At 41.5% G+C, this 12,263-nt stretch overlaps 11 protein-coding genes across 11 annotated transcripts; 6 read left to right on the top strand and 5 right to left on the bottom strand.

Moving 5' to 3' along the window:
- Window positions 1-134: 134 nt before the first annotated feature.
- Window positions 135-1,586, top strand: FA14DRAFT_130228 (uncharacterized protein; the record flags this gene model as incomplete). The annotated part of the gene is made up of 2 exons (XM_025496906.1): window positions 135-628; window positions 680-1,586. The coding sequence occupies 2 exons, from the start codon at window positions 135-137 to the stop codon at window positions 1,497-1,499; spliced, it is 1,314 nt and encodes a 437-aa protein (XP_025357833.1). The 3' UTR covers window positions 1,500-1,586.
- Window positions 1,587-1,677: 91 nt separating this feature from the next.
- FA14DRAFT_130227 (P-loop containing nucleoside triphosphate hydrolase protein) lies at window positions 1,678-3,051 on the top strand. The gene is made up of 2 exons (XM_025496905.1): window positions 1,678-1,869; window positions 1,934-3,051. The coding sequence occupies exons 1-2, from the start codon at window positions 1,737-1,739 to the stop codon at window positions 2,800-2,802; spliced, it is 1,002 nt and encodes a 333-aa protein (XP_025357832.1). The 5' UTR covers window positions 1,678-1,736; the 3' UTR covers window positions 2,803-3,051.
- Window positions 2,921-3,432, bottom strand: FA14DRAFT_15268 (uncharacterized protein). Its single transcript, XM_025497548.1, has one exon. The coding sequence runs from the start codon at window positions 3,308-3,310 to the stop codon at window positions 3,038-3,040; it is 273 nt and encodes a 90-aa protein (XP_025357831.1). The 5' UTR covers window positions 3,311-3,432; the 3' UTR covers window positions 2,921-3,037.
- Window positions 3,433-3,762: 330 nt separating this feature from the next.
- On the top strand, window positions 3,763-4,254 carry FA14DRAFT_15209 (uncharacterized protein). Its single transcript, XM_025497504.1, has one exon. It carries the CDS (start codon window positions 3,829-3,831, stop codon window positions 4,171-4,173), a length of 345 nt encoding a protein of 114 aa, XP_025357830.1. The 5' UTR covers window positions 3,763-3,828; the 3' UTR covers window positions 4,174-4,254.
- Window positions 3,896-4,716, bottom strand: FA14DRAFT_159545 (uncharacterized protein; the record flags this gene model as incomplete). Its single annotated transcript, XM_025498264.1, has 2 exons — window positions 3,896-4,068; window positions 4,142-4,716. One exon carries the CDS (start codon window positions 4,711-4,713, stop codon window positions 4,336-4,338), a length of 378 nt encoding a protein of 125 aa, XP_025357829.1. The 3' UTR covers window positions 3,896-4,068; window positions 4,142-4,335.
- A 469-nt stretch (window positions 4,717-5,185) lies between these two features.
- FA14DRAFT_107056 (putative small nuclear ribonucleo protein E) lies at window positions 5,186-5,578 on the bottom strand (the record flags this gene model as incomplete). Its single annotated transcript, XM_025495795.1, has 3 exons — window positions 5,186-5,214; window positions 5,298-5,382; window positions 5,453-5,578. Coding segments are annotated over 3 exons (240 nt in total), but the record flags the coding sequence as incomplete, so codon positions are not given.
- Window positions 5,579-6,049: 471 nt separating this feature from the next.
- Window positions 6,050-6,711, top strand: FA14DRAFT_152900 (synaptobrevin; the record flags this gene model as incomplete). Its single annotated transcript, XM_025497560.1, has 4 exons — window positions 6,050-6,149; window positions 6,275-6,355; window positions 6,452-6,583; window positions 6,683-6,711. 4 exons carry the CDS (start codon window positions 6,050-6,052, stop codon window positions 6,709-6,711), a joined length of 342 nt encoding a protein of 113 aa, XP_025357827.1.
- On the bottom strand, window positions 6,590-8,500 carry FA14DRAFT_15204 (putative TYS1-tyrosyl-tRNA synthetase). Its single transcript, XM_025497499.1, has one exon. The coding sequence runs from the start codon at window positions 8,273-8,275 to the stop codon at window positions 6,962-6,964; it is 1,314 nt and encodes a 437-aa protein (XP_025357826.1). The 5' UTR covers window positions 8,276-8,500; the 3' UTR covers window positions 6,590-6,961.
- Window positions 8,501-8,581: 81 nt separating this feature from the next.
- FA14DRAFT_166697 (putative 2,3-bisphosphoglycerate-dependent phosphoglycerate mutase) lies at window positions 8,582-9,410 on the bottom strand (the record flags this gene model as incomplete). The annotated part of the gene is made up of 3 exons (XM_025500040.1): window positions 9,295-9,410; window positions 8,951-9,223; window positions 8,582-8,869 (listed from the first exon to the last, which is right to left on the bottom strand). Exons 1-3 carry the CDS (start codon window positions 9,352-9,354, stop codon window positions 8,582-8,584), a joined length of 621 nt encoding a protein of 206 aa, XP_025357825.1. The 5' UTR covers window positions 9,355-9,410.
- A 177-nt stretch (window positions 9,411-9,587) lies between these two features.
- FA14DRAFT_15133 (uncharacterized protein) lies at window positions 9,588-11,023 on the top strand. The gene has a single exon (XM_025497470.1). It carries the CDS (start codon window positions 9,704-9,706, stop codon window positions 10,757-10,759), a length of 1,056 nt encoding a protein of 351 aa, XP_025357824.1. The 5' UTR covers window positions 9,588-9,703; the 3' UTR covers window positions 10,760-11,023.
- A 730-nt stretch (window positions 11,024-11,753) lies between these two features.
- FA14DRAFT_117385 (DNA polymerase III clamp loader subunit) lies at window positions 11,754-12,062 on the top strand (the record flags this gene model as incomplete). Its single annotated transcript, XM_025496229.1, has 1 exon — window positions 11,754-12,062. A coding segment is annotated over one exon (309 nt), but the record flags the coding sequence as incomplete, so codon positions are not given.
- Between the last annotated feature and the right edge of the window lie 201 nt (window positions 12,063-12,263).

Genomic DNA, 12,263 nt, shown 5'->3' with positions numbered 1-12,263 from the left:
CACGTGCACCCGCCATTCGATTCGCCTAAGCTTGATTGCCGAACCCCGATTCGTATTGATTAGGTTGAGAATGCGGAGAAGTTTATTGCATATACTCTACTACCGTCTTGCTTTCTCCTTTTCTCATCGTCATCATGGATCTTTTGCAATCAGTCGATCCGACAAACTCTGGTTTGGCATCCACTGATCCATTCAGACCATCCTTTTTCGAATTGGCAGCACAAGAACAATTGAGCGATTTATTGAAGCCTGCATTACGATATACACTCTCTGTTTTAGCACAAAGGAATCCAAGATATCTCTTACGAATCGTGAATCGATTTGATGAAGTGTATGCGCTATTAATGTGGGCAGTAGAACGACATTATTTGAAAACGTGGGGATCTTCATTCGCTGAAAACTTTTACGGATTACGAAGAAGAAGGAGACCGGGAATTGCAACTCCAAGAGCGAAAACTGCATCCTCTGCACGATCAACGCAAAAAACCATCGAAGCACTACGACCTATCGATCGATATGTCTCATTGTTCACTTTGGTTGGCCTACCGTATTTGCAGTCTAAATTGCATGATCTATGGGAAAGAGAAGGAGGAGGAGTAGACGATGTAGTAGAGGGTGGTGGTGATCTGTTTGGTGATGAAGATGAAGAACAACGTTCACAACAATCACCAATCCGAAGAAGATTTACTGATATTGATCATGAGGGTGGTCTTTCTTCTCGGATAAAATTCCTACAAAGTTGGTTAAAAATCTGCTTCCGCAAAGGATATCCATATGTGGGAGCCCTTTGGCAATTATGGCTTTTGGCATACAACGTTCGTTATTTGTTCGACAAGACTCCCTTTTGGCGACCTTGGTTCCGATGGATGCGAATGGACGTACGAAGGGTTGGAAGTGATGATTATCCGCCTTCTGCACCACTTCTGCCACCTAATCTCCCATCACCTTTTTCTGATCCTCTTGGTTTCACTTTCGGAATGATTCGCTCTTCGCCTTTCATCTTCTTTGAAGCACTCAAATATGCTCTTCCGGCTTCTATCTTTTTCTTCAAATTTTTAGAATGGTGGTATTCACCGGAAAATGCAAGAAGACGTCAACGTAGAGGTGGAAATTCTTCTGCTTCTGGAAATGCAGTCTCTGGTGGCGAGCGGGAAGAAGGCGACGAGTTCAATTTGGCTGCCCCTAAGATCATTCTACCTCATAGCAAAGGCGTAATTTACGACAAGGCTGATGGTTTCAAAGAGATTGCAATATCCAAAACGAGGCTTGGCTTAGGATCTTTCGATAAAGACGAATCTGAACCAATTATTAAAAAAGGACTTTTACATAACGGATGTCCAATTTGCGGAACAGCTCCGATCAATAATCCTACCGCATTTCCAACGGGTTACGTATGTTGTTATACATGCTCATATTCATACGTTGAACAACATACAAGATGTCCCGTCACCTTACAATATGTCGCTTCAACTGCCGAATTACGTAGAGTTTTAGGCTGATATACCATGAAGATGAATATTATCTGTAATTTATTTCCTTCCTTTGCAAACAATTGTACTGAATGCAATCATGACGGTCGTCATAACAATGCAAAAGTCGTTGGATGTGTTCGGCCGTAAGCAGAATAAGCGCGTCATGAACTCAACTGCAAGAATTGTTGCCTTTTAAAAGATGACTCCACTACAACAACAAAAGCTTCTTACCTCTTTCGATAGTATACATCATATCAATAAAGCATGACTACCACCGAAAGTGGACCATCGAATGCTTCCGCCTCATCGGCAACAGCGAATGCAGATCCTAAACTTCAACGTAGATTAGCAGATGTGAAGAATATAATTCTTGTTTTATCCGGGAAAGGTGGCGTAGGTAGGTATGACAAACCTTTCTCATGCTTTAAAGAAGAATGCTGACTATCTTGCCTTTCTTACAGGTAAATCATCTGTTTCTGCTCAATTAGCACTATCTCTATCGAGCCCTTCACCTTCTCGACCTGTTCCATCTAGGGTTGCCCTTTTGGATGTTGATCTTACAGGTCCAAGTATTCCTCGTATGCTCGGCCTAGATGGCCAGTCTATCCGACAATCACAAGATGGATGGGTACCCGTTTATGCTGATGCTTCACAATCTTTGGCAGTGATGAGCGTTGGATTCTTATTAAAGAGTAAAAATGATTCAGTAGTTTGGAGAGGACCGAAAAAGAATGCGATGATTCGACAATTCTTAGGTGACGTTCGATGGGGATCTTTGGATTACCTTATCATCGATACACCTCCAGGTACATCTGATGAACACATCTCTATCATGGAATATCTGCATCCTTTCAATCCGAAAGCAGTCTTGGTCACAACGCCTCAAGCAATCTCTTTGGCAGACAATTTACGTAGTTTAGACTTTTGCAAAAAGACTGGCTTACCTCTCATTGGTTTGATTGAGAATATGAGTGGATACATCTGTCCACATTGCGCAGAATGTACAAATGTTTGGGGAAAAGGTGGTGGTGAAGCATTGGCAAACAGGGAAGGTATTCGATTCTTGGGTAGGATACCGATCGATCCAAAACTCGTTCGTGTATTGGATGATGCCAAAGAAGAAGTAGCAAGAAAGGATGGAGAAGTTATCAATAATCTGGAGGGAGATCTTCGCATAATGCAGTCAAGAGTCAACGTTCAAGATAGTACGACTCCTATTGGTACCTCACTAAGTCGTACAATCTTAGAACGTTATAAAGATTCTGATACGTTTCCAATATTCCAAAAGATCACTGAGCAGGTAACAGATGCAGTATCTGCGAATCATTAAACATTTTTACCACGACTTACTTGTATACTATCATATGAATGCATACTCTTTTTCATCTTACGGATCTCCATTTCAATCCGGGGGGTCTTTCATTCTAGCCAACTTTGCAATTCGAAAAGGTCATCGAATCCCATCTGATTGCTTCTCATGCCTGCCCCTTTATACTGAATGATGGCTGAGAGATGCATATTTGATTATCATGCTGTGAAGACACGTTTATATCAATTCCTTACTTCTAATGATGTTCATCGACGATTGGCTTTTTAGCCTCTTCCAAGAATGCGCGAACGTCTTGACGTTGTTCAGGCACAACGCTTTCTGTGCTTGCAACATGTTCTGCATGATCAGGTTCACTGCTTGCGAATGATTCTAGTTCGCTACCTAATTCCGATGAAGATGGTGCGCTGGGTGCTTGTGGTGCTTTTGGAGCTTGATATTCCCGAACTTGACCTTTGTGAGCATCAGCAGCCTTAATTTGAGGGTAAGAAGAGGGGGAAAAGTTAGTCATGAGATTGAAAAGGTATTCTACTCCTTAACATAAACGGATAACCTACCTTTGCTGGAGCCTTGTATGCCTTCAATTCGCGCAGGTAAGCATCTTGAACGATATCCTTCTTTACAGCGACAGAAGTTGAAAAGCTACGTAAAGCTTGTTTAGGTGCAACGCCTCGAGCAGCGTTCAGAGCAATGACCGAAAAGACCATATTGAACAGTTGTTTGAACGATTGTTAGAGGTGATAGTGACAACAAAGATGATGATGAACTTCTCTCACTTATGCCCACCTCTTTGGGAATTTCTTGCGCACGCACGCACATACGCTTTACACTTCACCTTGGGTTTGCGCCGGCGCGCTTTTGGCCTAAGCTTTTCGCTGGTGGGCGTTGTCGGAATCAGAAAGAGCATCTTATTGCACGTGTCATATCGCAAGAAAAATACAGAATTATTCACACACACACACAAGCCCATCCTTTTCCTGATCTAACCGCCATCAACGTACCATCGTCCTCACCCATAAAGCACAAAACATGCGTCCATCATCCCGCAACCTTCTTCGTTTAACGCCTTTAAGCGGTCCAAAGATATCCGAGCAAACTCTAAGATTATCACCGCGAGCGTCTAAACCAGTTGAAGCGAAAAAGACGACAAGGGAAACGTTTAACGAAACGGCAAAACATATATTAGCTCAAAAAGCGAAAGCTTCCACAACACTTCCCGACAATTTACGGATCGAAGTGGCAGATAAAAAGAAAACGATGTTTTGGAGGGTAAGTGAAAAAGAGAAAATAGATGGAATACGAAACGATGCTGACCTAACTATTCACTTTATGATCTTCACAGGTATCCAAACCCGAGAGACAGTCCTTACGTAAGATTCTTCGAGAAGGATAACATTCCCTCGTCTTTCAAGCAGAGTGTGTACAATTGTATTTTTATCGCATTACATCAAAATATATCTTCTACGGGACAAATTCTTCTGATGCTATTCAGGTTGGTACAAGTCTTGCCAAAAGCTATAAAGACATTCAAATTGCTTACTTCTGAGCATTAGGTGCACGAGTACCGTCATTTGTTTGAGGTGCTCCCGCGCTAGAAGGTGCGGGAATATCGATATCGTGAGAATGAATAGGTTGACGAATTTGATCACCTCCTCGTCCGAGAGTACTCAATCCTTCATTATTACCCTCTGGATTGGGGATCGTATTTTCTTCTCCCTTTGATTCGGCCTTTGTTTGACCAAGGCTAAAGTTATTTGGCAAAGTTCCTGCAATTTCTTGTGCTGGACCGTTTGCTTGTTCACCACTTCCACCTGGATAGCCAATGCTTGTATTTTGACCTTTACTGCCGTCAGGACCGCCTCCGGCGTATCCGTCTCCGCTAATCTTATAACCTTGAGCTGGTGGACCAGACATTCTTACTATCAATTATGGGTGATGTATGTGAACGTAAGAGATTGTATGACCTTATATCTGTCTTTTATCTGTCTAAGAATAAATAGACAAGGTGGAGAAAAGTGCTCAATTTGTCTATTCTTCTTCTGACTTCCCTTCCTGATTCACTTGGCTTTTACGTAGAAGTGCTCTTAGTCATGCAAGAAGGGTTGCTCCACGATGGACCCTCTGATGAATATTAATGTATGGCTGAATAAGCAGGATGCCAAGTACTCTATTCTATCATCATCATCATCACGTGCCTGATCGTCATCCGTCAAATCGATACATCTAGCCAATTTGTGTATTTGGGGTTACAAGTACAAATAGTTGAACATTCTTTTAGCAATACAATTTTACGACAAAACCGGTTGTATTAGTGTCTGCAAGAGAAAAAGGGAGGGAAAAGAGTTGAGTTCAAGGTCATCATGTTAGAATTTTGTGATGAACGTACGATATTGTCTCCTTTGAGTAAGATGCGGCCTGAAAGAATCATGAAGAGTATGGGAAAGGTATCAGTCAGCCCCCTTCCACCGCACGATTACAGCAACATCGAATTTACTCACCCAATTCCCTCCGTTTTCCATCAGTTTTCTTGATCCAAACTTCTTCTGCTTCTCCCATGACAACATTCATGAATTCGTCAAAGCCCTGAACAAAAGATGGGTTCATAGTTATGTAAGCTGAGTCGTCCTTTGAGATCAAGCATCCTTCAACTTACCAAAATCTTGCCTTCCAAACGATAATCGGTGATATCGTATAGCCAAAGGGAAACTTTTGATTGTTGTTGCATATACTTAAATATGACATTGATGGGTTGAATCATTACCCTTTGTCGAGAAGACATGATGACTATATTGTCCTGATGACCGCCAATCAAGATGTCAAAGTGGATGGCAATGAGATTAGAAGAAGTTGACAACGCGTTCAATGAATTTTAATCAAGAGATTGCAGTGCGTGCGCAGCGCGTGTGTGTGTGTGTGTGTGTGCTGTGCTGCACTTATAGTGTACAAAAAAGCCTTAATTGTGCGTGGGAAGAAAGAGACTGGTGTAAAGCCCTATTCCAGCAAAGGGCTTAGGCGGCAGAGAAGAGGGGAAAAGAGTTATGATGATGCATGATATGTGCACTGCACATTTACACAGCAATTTTCAACCTATGTAACCTATTCGGGGCACAGCAGCCCGTACTTTTTGTGGTTGAATTAGATGTTTAAAAAAAAGTCATCCTTGCTCGATTTGGCTCCTGATCACCATCACACCTAAAGAGATTGAAAGCTCAAAAGACTTTATATCACAAAACAATCAACAGCATTCAAAATGGAACGCGATCAACCTTACGACCCTTACGTTGGCGGTAATAGCTCTGGCCAAAATGCTGGAACAAATCGTGCTGCTGCAATTCAATCGCAAATTGATGGTAAGTGATGGAAATTTTGCTCAAAAGCTGTCAAAGCCAGACGAAAAGAGAAGCATGACGAAAACGTAAAGGTACCGATGAACAATACTAACGTATTCTTTAAATCCTTACTCTCTCTTCCTCAGAAACTGTTGGTGTCATGCGCGATAACATCCAGAAAGTGAACGAACGCGGTGAAAACCTCAATGATCTACAAGGAAAGACAGGTAAGTCTAGGATACAGCGACTAAACAGATAAGATCAAGGATCATCGTTTTCTTATTTCACCAAACCTTCTAATCCTTTCTTCTCGCCTGAAACAGATAATTTGGCCGTTTCCGCTCAAGGTTTCCGCCGAGGTGCAAACAGAGTTCGTAAGCAGATGTGGTGGAAGGACATGAAGATGCGCATTTTGATTATCGTTGGTGTTGTTATTTTGCTATTGATCATCATTGGTAAGTGTGGAAAAGCATCATTTATGGATCGGATTCCAATCTGCCGACAAGTGGTCTAGACGTATTTTATTAACAAAACGCCCTACTCTCTCTTCACAGTTCCTATCGTGGTCAAGACGAAGAATTAAGCACCTTTCATTCTTTCTTGATTAATCTTCACCTTTCGAGACTTGTTGAACGCTTATATGATTAATGATCTCTCTCCATTTTCCGGCCGATGTGCATTTCTTTCGTGTGCTTGAAAGGATGAGTTCTACATCTCATTTGGCAGGCTTCGGAGTGCTGATGTGCATGACCGGGACTGATTTCCAGGCACACAGTAGTGGGAAGAGTGTGTGAAAGATATTGATTGCGGTTTTGTGTGAGTACGATACAAATTTATTGGGTAGATGCTATGTCAAGTTTTTCGATCCCCTTCTCTGCTGCTTCGACAAATGTAGCATTGGCCTCTGATGATTGAGCCTTTTTTGCCTCAGCTCCTGCTAGTCCTTCTGCGGGTGCTTTTTGATTATTTGCCTTCTTCTCTTTCTTTGCTTTAACAACCTTTCCCGGAGGGGGTGGGTATGCATCTTGTTCAGCTTTGTTGAAAGCAGGGTCAGATTTCCAAGCGGCTTGAATTGGTTCTAATAGAGCATTGATTGCATCTGCTACTCCGTTCTTCAAATCAAGAGGGTGTAACTTCTTTTCGGCAAAGTCCTTCTCGATCGATTCGTAACTGTCGTAATGCAAATTTCCTCCGTACTTTTCCGGTCTCTGGATGCTGAACATTGTACTTTCAGGAGCTCCTTGTGCAACGAATGATTTGGAAATGCCATGTTGAGAGAAAACGTCTATACCACTTGCCTGTTGTTCCTTGCGCAGCCTTGCGATTGGCATGAGAACAGCTCTGATGAATGCTAAAACACCATTCTCCTCTACAACCCCTTCGATGCATGCAGCATCCTTTAACTTTTTCTTCACTTCAGAAGGAGAATCGAGAAAGTCAATTTTACTGGAGGCATCACTGGCAGACATCTTTGCACCTTTCAAGCCTGGAACCATTGCGTTCATCAAGTGTGCACGTTTAGCATAGCCAAGTTTAGGCAAATGCGTTTCGGCAAAAATGAAGATTTTTCGTTGATCAACACCTCCAAATTGAACGTCTACATCCAAATATTGTTCGTCTAAAGCTTGCATACCGGGGTACATCAATCCACTTAAAAGAGGACTTGCGACTTGCTTCACCACTTCTGCTCCTGCACGCTTTGCGTCATTTTCAGTGATTGAAGCGCATAATCTGAAATTGTCCATAGCATAAGCTTCGCTAAGTTGATAAGAAGAACCTACGACAAAGATCAACCTTTCGGTTGGAACACCAATCGAATGCAAAGCAGCGACGAGAACATGTCGATAGTATTCCACTCGATGACGAACCAATTCGATTGGCGCTTTAAGGTTATCCAAGAATGCATGAATATCGGCGAATAACATCTTCACTTCTACGCCTGCTCGTAAAAAGTCGGCAATTTTTGTCAATGCGACCAGATAAGCAATGTGTGGTCTTCCAGTAGGTGCTGTACCCCAATACATCTTTATTGGCCTTTCATCTTTTTCCAAAATGGCTTTTAATGAATCGCCTCCCAGCACCTCTGCCAGATCCCTAGTGATGAGATTGAATCTTTCATCAACCGATAGCTTTGGAAAGCTCGACATGGCGATATGATAGGATTGAGGGAAGTTACAGTGTTGGGTTCAGCAGGAAGAAGGAATGCAAAACCTCTTCAGACTCTAAAGAGAGAATGGGGCGCCGCCTTTTTCTTTTACCTATGCGTATATATACTCATACGCGTTTGTTCTGCAAATTTCACTTTGGTCTATCCGTGGCAAGAAGGTTGAGAATGATTTGATTGTCCTATTGATCGACAGGCCACTAATCACAAGGCATAATCATTTAATCACATCTATTCAGATCACAAGACGAGAGCGGAACCTCTCTACAAAGCAAGATCATGCAAAATTTTATTCCAACGTCTTCTTTTCGAGCACTTTGCCGCTCTCATCAATCTTGTAAACGATTGGAACACCCGTTGCTAATTCTGTATTGACGATTTGTTCGCCGGTCATTCCTTCCAAGCTCATGATCATGGCGCGCAAACTGTTTCCATGTGCGGCAACGAGAACTTTTTTGCCGGCCAAAACGGCGGGTTTGATCTCCTTTTCATAATATGGCAAAACACGTTTGGCTGTCAATTCCAACGATTCGCCTCCTGGTGGAGGAACATCGTAGGAACGACGCCAGATGTGTACCTGGAAGAATGGACAAAAAAGAAGAAGATATCAGAGACTGTTTCTTTTTGCAGTTGAAAATGCTAACGAGCGATTACTCACTTGATCTTCACCCCACTTTTTACGAGCATCATCCTTGTTAAGACCGGTCAATTCACCATAATCACGCTCATTTAAGGCTTGATCTTTCTTTGTGGAGATGCCTTCTTGTCCGATCTCCTTCAAAATGATCGCCAAAGTGCTTTGCGCACGGGTTAAATCGGAAGTGAATGCCATATCAAAGTCGGTGTATCCATACTTTTTCAATTCTTCTCCTCCTTTTTTGGCTTCTGCTTCTCCTAGCTCGGTCAATTTTGGGTCTTTCCAACCGGTGAACTGGATGTAGAGGTAGAAAGGTTTCGTTAGCTTTCCATCGCGTAGAATGAAACAGTTGATTCTATACGTACCAAGTTCAGTTTGTTCCATTCGCTTTGCCCATGACGGGTGAGGACTAAAACGCCGACCATGTTTCGGTAAAGAATTGAGCGTGAAGGTTGATTAAAGAACGTTAAGGATAATTTGATGATGAGTGCAACGACGTGATGATGGGAGAGAAGGAGGGAGATATGTATCAATTTTGCGCCCCGTGCATTTATTCTATTGTTGGGTATTGTGCATGTACATACTTTCTTCGCACTTAAGTGAGAGGTAAGCTAAACTTAATCTTATCAGTATTCTAACCGCGCGTGCGCCTTATTTTAGACGATCACGTGTATTCGTCGCCTTGCATTTTTTAGAGTAAGAGATGATTGAGAAAAGTTCTTACAGTACAACCACTCTAACCTTTAGTCGCCATCACAAATTTGCCTATACAAAATGCTGCTGCGACATGAAGGTGCACGTTTGCTAAACTTAACATGCAAGAACACTCAAATCGCACCAAAAGCTATTGGAAGTAGATGGTCAAAAAGTGCATCATTCTCATCTTCATCCTTTCATCAAACATCACAAGAGCAGGGTACTTCGATCAAATCAAGTGCAGACACACAACAGCCTTCTTCTTCTTCTTCTTCTTCTTCTGCAGTCACAACCAATCGAAAACCATCTCCGCTACAATTCGATATAGAATCCTTTCCTTCCCTTTTACATGAACCTCATCCTGTTTTAGATGCATATGAGCGATGGGATGTTCGTCCATCATCTGAAGCACCTTTTCCTTCTTCCGTCACTTTCTTCAATTCGCCAAAATATTTCGCTGCGAAAAAGCCAAGTGCAGCTGCAATCATTCAGTCTGGAGGAGATGGAGATGGAGATGACATTGATAGTGCTGCTTATCTATCATCCGTAACTCCACTGTCCAAAGGCGAAGTCAATGGCATTCACCGTCATTTGCTCAAAATTCGAAGGGTCACTCAACAAACCGGAAAAGGCCGATTTAGCCGCATGTCTGCGCTGGTTGTGGCAGGAAATGGGCGTGGAATGGTGGGATACGGGGATGGGAAGGATATCAATGTTGGGAATGCAGCAAGAAAGGCATTTCATGCCGCTGTCAAGAATATGGATTACGTTGAACGTTTCAATGGTCATACTATTCCTGCTGAAGTGACGGGTAAATGGAGCTCTACCCGTGTCACGTTACGACCCAGACCGCATGGATTCGGACTGCGAGTTCCTCCTGTGATCCATGCAATCGCTCGTTCAGCAGGCATTACCGATATGAGCGCAGCAATTTTAGGATCAACCAATCCGATCAATGTCGCAAAAGCGACTTTGGCCCTTTTATGGGGGGGAAGTGCACCTCAAGGCTTAGGTGATGGTATTGGCGGTCCGATGAGAAGGGTTGATCGTGGTGTTGGTATGCGTACAGTCCAGGATATCGAGTTGGCAAGAGGGAGAAGGTTACGACAAGTGGATCTTTCGAACGATAGTTGAATGTCCATCAATGAATACTTTTTGTTCATAGATTTCTACGAATGGAAGAAGTACTCCAGTATATATAATGAGCAGCATAGAAGGCAAGCCAATGATGGCTGCTACAGAAAAATAACCGAAATGACAGTGGGTAATCTATGTAAGGTAGATACACTCCTCAGCTGAGCAAGATCGTCTTGATAGCAGTAGATAAGGTAGAGCTACGAATTATTTTAGGAAAAAGGGCTAAGATATATAGAGGATAGAGGATAGAGATGAAAATCGAATATAATAAAATTTCAACGAATCCTAAGTCGAAGAAATTTTTATTCTTTGTATATATTTTTTCGGTGAAAGAATTCAGAGTGTGTTAGTAGCTTAGAATTCAGTAGTATAGGTATACTTATAAGCTCTTCTAGCTTATTCGATAAGCTACTGTAAGATAAGGGTAAAGATATCCTTCTTAAAGTTTATAGTAAAGATATAATAGAAAAGTTCTAAATCTTATAAATTCTTAATATAATAGATGATTTTATTTAGACTATCTTACTAAGTATAGATAGTCATAGATTATATCTTTATTTATTATATATTCTGTCTTATATATTATCGTTTTAAAGATATACTATTCAAGAAGATAAGACTATCTCTAATCTAAGTTTATAGGATATCGAAGTTTATAAAATATTAATTAAAATATATAAAATAAGTTATTACAGTTTTTTTAAAGATCTATAAGAATAATTTATTAATAATATTAAAAAAAAATATATAATTAATAATAAGGATAGAAAGATATCTTTTGATGTATGTAGGAGCGCCTAATGAAGGAGAGATAACAGTAGTGTTGAAATATGTTGTAAGGAAGGAGAAATTCCACTTACCGGATAAGATTTCATCATAGATCTATCGTGAAACGAACGGCAACCTTCGTAAAGCGATCCTTGTCTTAGAAGCACCGAGGATGTAAATTTCGGAATTAAGCGGCTCGATTTCGATCGTAAAGCTAGATTAGGAGCTTTTTGTTGGTAAGACGGCAGACGCAATCATCTCGGAACAATCGCCTGAACATTTCTTCTTTGTGTGCGGAAAATTGTGTGAATTATTGTTTCGTGCTATTCCACCAAGAGTGATTATTAAAACTCTCACCGATCGACTTGTGGAACGATGCGACGAAGATTTACGTGGAGCGATTGTAGAAAAAGCGGCATTTTACGAACTTCGCTGTCGTCAGGGAAACAAAGCGATCTTTCATCTTGAAGCCTTTGTTGCCCAAGTAATGGCGATGACAAAGAGCTCTTTCGAGGGAATGGAATGGGAATGAGTTCTTCTCTGATATCAGGTTTTCCAAACGTCATACTTTGTAGTATAATAGATATACATTATCATGAGAGATCTTGAATCTGAGACATTCATGCGATGTAAGAGTCCGCCTATTCGTATAAAGAGGTATAGAAAAGAGCATGCATTAATGGTCATTCAGATATTGTTCGAAAGCTCCACGTCTCGTGACCATTTCGCTCTT

Source organism: Meira miltonrushii, assembly GCF_003144205.1.
Source record: "Meira miltonrushii strain MCA 3882 unplaced genomic scaffold FA14scaffold_1, whole genome shotgun sequence".
Classification (NCBI taxonomy): domain Eukaryota; kingdom Fungi; phylum Basidiomycota; class Exobasidiomycetes; order Exobasidiales; family Brachybasidiaceae; genus Meira; species Meira miltonrushii.
This window is presented reverse-complemented; position numbering and strand designations above follow the sequence as displayed.

Excerpts from the sequence above, each read along its gene's own strand:
- FA14DRAFT_130227 (XM_025496905.1), top strand. The coding sequence starts at position 1,737 with ATGACTACCACCGAAAGTGGACCATCGAATGCTTCCGCCTCATCGGCA. Across the intron at positions 1,870-1,933 it reads ATCCGGGAAAGGTGGCGTAG|GTAAATCATCTGTTTCTGCT; the intron begins GTAGGTATGACA and ends CCTTTCTTACAG.
- FA14DRAFT_15268 (XM_025497548.1), bottom strand. The coding sequence starts at position 3,310 with ATGACTAACTTTTCCCCCTCTTCTTACCCTCAAATTAAGGCTGCTGAT.
- FA14DRAFT_15209 (XM_025497504.1), top strand. The coding sequence starts at position 3,829 with ATGCGTCCATCATCCCGCAACCTTCTTCGTTTAACGCCTTTAAGCGGT.
- FA14DRAFT_15204 (XM_025497499.1), bottom strand. The coding sequence starts at position 8,275 with ATGTCGAGCTTTCCAAAGCTATCGGTTGATGAAAGATTCAATCTCATC.
- FA14DRAFT_15133 (XM_025497470.1), top strand. The coding sequence starts at position 9,704 with ATGCTGCTGCGACATGAAGGTGCACGTTTGCTAAACTTAACATGCAAG.